The sequence below is a fragment of the Mus pahari genome, chromosome 5 (assembly GCF_900095145.1).
Source record: "Mus pahari chromosome 5, PAHARI_EIJ_v1.1, whole genome shotgun sequence".
NCBI classification, from domain to species: domain Eukaryota; kingdom Metazoa; phylum Chordata; class Mammalia; order Rodentia; family Muridae; genus Mus; species Mus pahari.
This window is the reverse complement of record NC_034594.1, coordinates 150,432,050-150,437,043: the sequence shown is the minus strand read 5'-3', so window position 1 is coordinate 150,437,043 and position 4,994 is coordinate 150,432,050. Positions and strand designations below refer to the sequence as shown.

The following is a 4,994-nucleotide window of genomic DNA, read 5'->3' as shown; positions in this document are numbered from 1 at the left end:
TCTTTCCCCAGTTCTTCTACAATTTTCTCTATATCATCTTCTAGAAAGTCCGTACTCCCTAGAACAACAGCTTCTCTTAAAGAACCACAAAAAAAAAAAAAAAAAAATCCAAAATAAACAAAACAAAGCTGTGTGAGTTTTACTCATATACTTTATTTATAATAAGCATAATTAAACACTTGCTTACTTAAAAATTTCAATGATTTTAGTTTCTATTTTATGAAACATATTATTAGAGAATCATATTCAAAGCTAAAAATATCCCTGCTAAATACTGGAACTAATCATATTTTCATGAAGAAAACATCTTTGGCAGTAACTGTTCTTGTGCTGCAGTGAGAAAGACTGCATTTTAAAACATCATTCAAAACATCAAATAAAACACTGCAATATATTTCCTGGAAAATTTAGCAGATATTACTCAATAAAAGGCAGAATTTTAGATATAAGCTAGTTGTAAACAAATCTAAAAAATATTAGAAAATCATTGTATTTAGCACAGTTTGTACCATTTTACCTGGCATAATTATATACAAATGCTTTAATTCAGTGCCGAGTTCTGAGAGCTGTGCACTCAGAAGGGTTGTAGCCCCTTATCTGTTTTATACCAGGCAAACTCATTAGCACAGATCCAGAAGTTTCTTTAAAGTTCCCTGACATGAAGACTCTAAACATCATTTTAGATGTAACAATTAAGGAAAAAGAAGACCGACTGAGAGAGGGAAAGGCCCAGGACACCCGTGCTACTGATACCCGTTCCCAGGTTAAACAGCTCAGTTATTTTGTATGTACAAGTTTTTCTTTCATTGGGGAAACAGATTTTACAGTGGGTCATGACACAAATCCCACCTTGTCTGTTCTCCCTCTGAGATAGGGAGCCTAGGCAGGGGATCATTAGGCAAGGGGTTTCCTAAGGCAGAATGTAAGTTAAACAAAGACAACCATATTTGAAAAGCAGACAAAAAACAACTTAGAGATCCTGAACAAAAGCAAGGCAAGCTTTTTCAGACATTATTTGATTTTCCATTTTTATATAACTCAGTTCAATTTAATTTAAAAACAAAGTATTATCCATTAAACCAAATTTAAGACTATTTAGACTATTTTTCTAAAATTTTAAAAAGATTTATTTATTTTTATATATGTTGAGTATATTGGTGCTGTCTCAGACACCCCAGATGAGGGCATCAGATCCCATGACAGATGGTTATAAGTTACCATGTGGTCACTGGAAATTGACCTATGGTAGAGCAGTTAGTGCTTTTAACCTCTGAGCCATCTCTCCAGCCCCAATTTTCTAAATTTTTAATGTACAGGATGAATTCTTTATACCCCAAACAAGCTCTGCCGCCTACTACAGTGTAATAGAAATTACCCTCCCTACTTACTTAAATTTAAATGTTTCTCCTAGCTCAGAAGCATTTCCTGGGGAAATTTCAAATATTCCAGAAAAAGGATAAGGATGGCCACCATAAGCAAACTCTGAAAAGATACAAGGCAAAAATTTTAGTATGTATTGCATAAAATGTAATCAGAATGCTAAATCAGCCTTAAAATACTACAAAAATAATATAACTTCCATATTTTTCAGCATATACAGTGCTTTTTGCAAAGTCCTGTATCACCCATACAGATTATCTGTCTTTTTTTTTTTTTTTTTTAAAGATTTATTTATTATTATAAGTACACTGTAGCTGACTTCAGACACACTAGAAGAGGGCATCAGATTTCATTACCGGTGGTTGTGAATGTATGCCTGCAGGCCAGAAGAGGGCACCAGATCTCATTATAGATGGTTGTGAGCCACCATGTGGTTGCTGGGAAATGAACTCATGGCCTCTAGAGCAGCCAGTGCTCTTAACTGCTGAGCCATCTCCTAGGGCCCCAGATTATCTGTCTTTAAAATGCTAACACTCACAGACACTCAAAATGCTTGTGACTGCTTTGTATACTGCTCTGAGCCTACATTGGCAGGAGAGTGACCAGCTCAAAAGTGATTTCTCTCTGTGGTGCCATCTTATCAGGAAGCCAGCAGCTCAGTACCTGGCCACTATACTTACTGGAGAAACCGAGATGAGTGTTGTTTTGTTTTGGTGTGCTCTGCACTGGGCTGCATCTACCCAACCTGGAAGACTAGGGTTCACACCGAGTTAGGAGTGAAAACACTATTGCACCAAGCATGGCGTGTATGTCTGTATTCTTAGCTCTCAGGAGGCAGGAAGATCGTTGAGTTCTAGGCTAGATTGGGTGACTCCTAGTGAGTTCCAGGAAGTCTGAACTATATATAAACCGGGACTCTGTCTGAAACAAAATAAATATCAAACCTGAAACACAGTAAGATGCCAACTACTATCACACAGCCACCCCCACGTTCTTCACAGCAAGTCTTATACTAGGAGGGCACTATCTGTACGTTCTCCTAATACAGATACCTCTGGCTAAATAAATACATATATAAATACTTATATGCACAGCTACAACATAAATGCAGATAGTTTCAAATCAGGAAAGAACCAAAGTTTCTGGCTTCAATTCTGGTATCTCATTTAGATATTAAGTATTAAAATCTTAGAATAAGCAATTCCAAATAAATGCTTAAATTAACCCTATCATTTTCAGTTACAAAGACTGCCTAGTTCATGCAAGTACAGGACCTCCTGCTAAAGGGCAAGCTTATAATTCACAATGATATATCACTATAACTCTGAGAAAAACGCTAGCTATTAGCCGGGCATGGTGGCACACGCCTTTAATCCCAGCACTCGGGAGGCAGAGGCAGGCGGATTTCTGAGTTCGAGGCCAGCCTGGTCTACAAAGTGAGTTCCAGGACAGCCAGGCCTATACAGAGAAACCCTGTCTCGAAAAACCAAAACCAAAAAAAAAAAAAAAAGCTAGCTATTACCGAACACAAGATTTTCTCAGCAATGTCTTAGACTTTATTGATGCTCACAAGTCTGCCAAATTCAACATTCTACTGAAACTCCCTCAGAAAATGGTATTTCAAATTTGACACGTCTACTAAGTAAAATGATTATTTTTGTTATGTAGTTTTACAAAGTGTACAAGTTTCTTAGAAACTCTTATACATAGTAAAGAAAAACAATCATGGTTTAACAACTTCATAAACAATGGCTTCTTTGTTTTTTGTTTTTGAGACAGAGTCTTACTGTGTAGCTCTGGCTGCCCTGGAACTCACTCTGTCTACTAGGCTGGCTTCAAACTCACAGGAATCTCTCTGCCTCTGCTTCCTGAATACTGGGATTAAGTGTGTGTCACCAGAGCTGGTTAAGAAAATGTCTTAGAAGACATAGTAATTAGAAAAAAAGATAATGGAACAAATGTATTCTACCAGACGTTTTTTGAAACAGTATAAACAAATGGGGGAGTTTTATTCTACTTTCTACAACATATGTAAATTACCAAAAAGACCTAACATCATGATTCTGTATTTTTTTTTTTTTAAGCTGGCAGAATCCTCAGAAAACATACTTAAGCTCTGTGCACACATACCTCTGCCATATACTTCAATTCCAGAATGAAAAACTCCAATTCCAATAGATGAGGTGTATTCATTCATCCAGTACTAAAGAGAGAAAAAACAACTTTAGAATCTCATCATTTATAGCCTAACTCTACAGGAAAGGAAGCGTATAAATCCAAGTCTTGGTATTTTCCTTTCCAATGCTGCAAGTCTACCAAGAGCAGCCTACTTAGTCTATTCTCCCACATCTAACTTGGAAGGTTTTTCCTGTGTGTAGACAAAGGTTTCATTTTAGCACATAATAAATAAAATTTAAATGAAACGAAATCTAATTTCAGTCAGGTTGATAACAAGATTGACATGAAAGTGCCATTAGTGATTAAAACAGCACATACACAGCTCCAGAGCAAGATGTGGCATGCCTTTGATCCCAGTGCTTCAGGCAGGTGATCTCTAGCAGTTCCAGGTCAGCCAGGTCTTTATAGTGAGTTCCAGATTAGTCTGAGCTAAAAAGTGAGACGCCATCTCACAAACCAAACCAAACCAAACCAAACCAACCAACCAACCAAACAAACAAAAAGTACCACATAAAGACACAAACACCTGGTTTTCTGTCTAATTTTCTTCTGCCCTAAACATTTTCTTTCATACTTTAGGGAGTTCTCTGAAGGTAGGATACTTTATTCTTTGTAAAAATGTATGGCTTTTATTCTATCCCAATTCAGCCTTAAAGTCGAAACTAGGAACAAGCATTATGAAGCATAGAGAACACTAGGAAGGTAGGAACAACCTTCCTACAATCAGAATAAAGACAAACTTCTAAGGAGGTAGGTACTATATGAAATGGAGCAACAAGAGCAAATAAAATTTCCTCAGATACAAAGATAGGATTGGTAGGGAGGGGAAATGAGAATTAAACAACTAAGAACATGGAAGAGGAGAGCATGACTATGGCAGGGGTTAAGAGGGTGGGCTAGAGAGGCTTGAACCTAGAGGGAGGTAAACAAGTTATCAGCATATTAAACAAACACCTAGGCAATAAATCTAGAGTATTATAAATCTACTGAACCCCTCCCAGATTAGAGTGATGATGTGCCTTTAATATTGCACTTGATATATACCTCTTTATGTATGTGTACCTATGAACATGCACACATTCCAAGGTCAGGCATCAACATTAAGTCTTTCTCAATTGCTTCTCCGTTGTATTTTATTTTACTCTATTCTATTGTAAGAACCTCTCACTCATTCTGGAGTCTACTGACTGGCTGGACTGGTTGGTCAGCAAGCTCTGGAGATCTCTTGTTTCTTATGCCCTCTGGGCACTGGAGTCAAAGACATCAAAATCCCCAGCTTTTTATTAGGGGGCTGGGGATTTTAATTCAGGCCCTCATGCTGTGCAGCAAGCACTTTACCCCCTGAACTACTATGCTGGCTACTTTTAGGTAATTTGACACAAGCTAGAGTCACCAGAGAGAAATGATGGAGCTTCAGTTAAAAAAAAAAAAAAAAA

The 4,994-nt window shown here is 37.3% G+C and overlaps 1 protein-coding gene across 1 annotated transcript in view; it reads right to left on the bottom strand.

Annotated features, from left to right (window-relative positions):
* Desi2 (desumoylating isopeptidase 2) overlaps window positions 1–4,994 on the bottom strand; it is a 54,619-nt gene that overhangs the window by 8,502 nt on the left and 41,123 nt on the right. Inside the window, 3 exon segments of the mRNA XM_029538785.1 lie at window positions 3–75; window positions 1,389–1,482; window positions 3,511–3,583. Coding sequence (XP_029394645.1) covers window positions 3–75; window positions 1,389–1,482; window positions 3,511–3,583 — 240 coding nt within the window.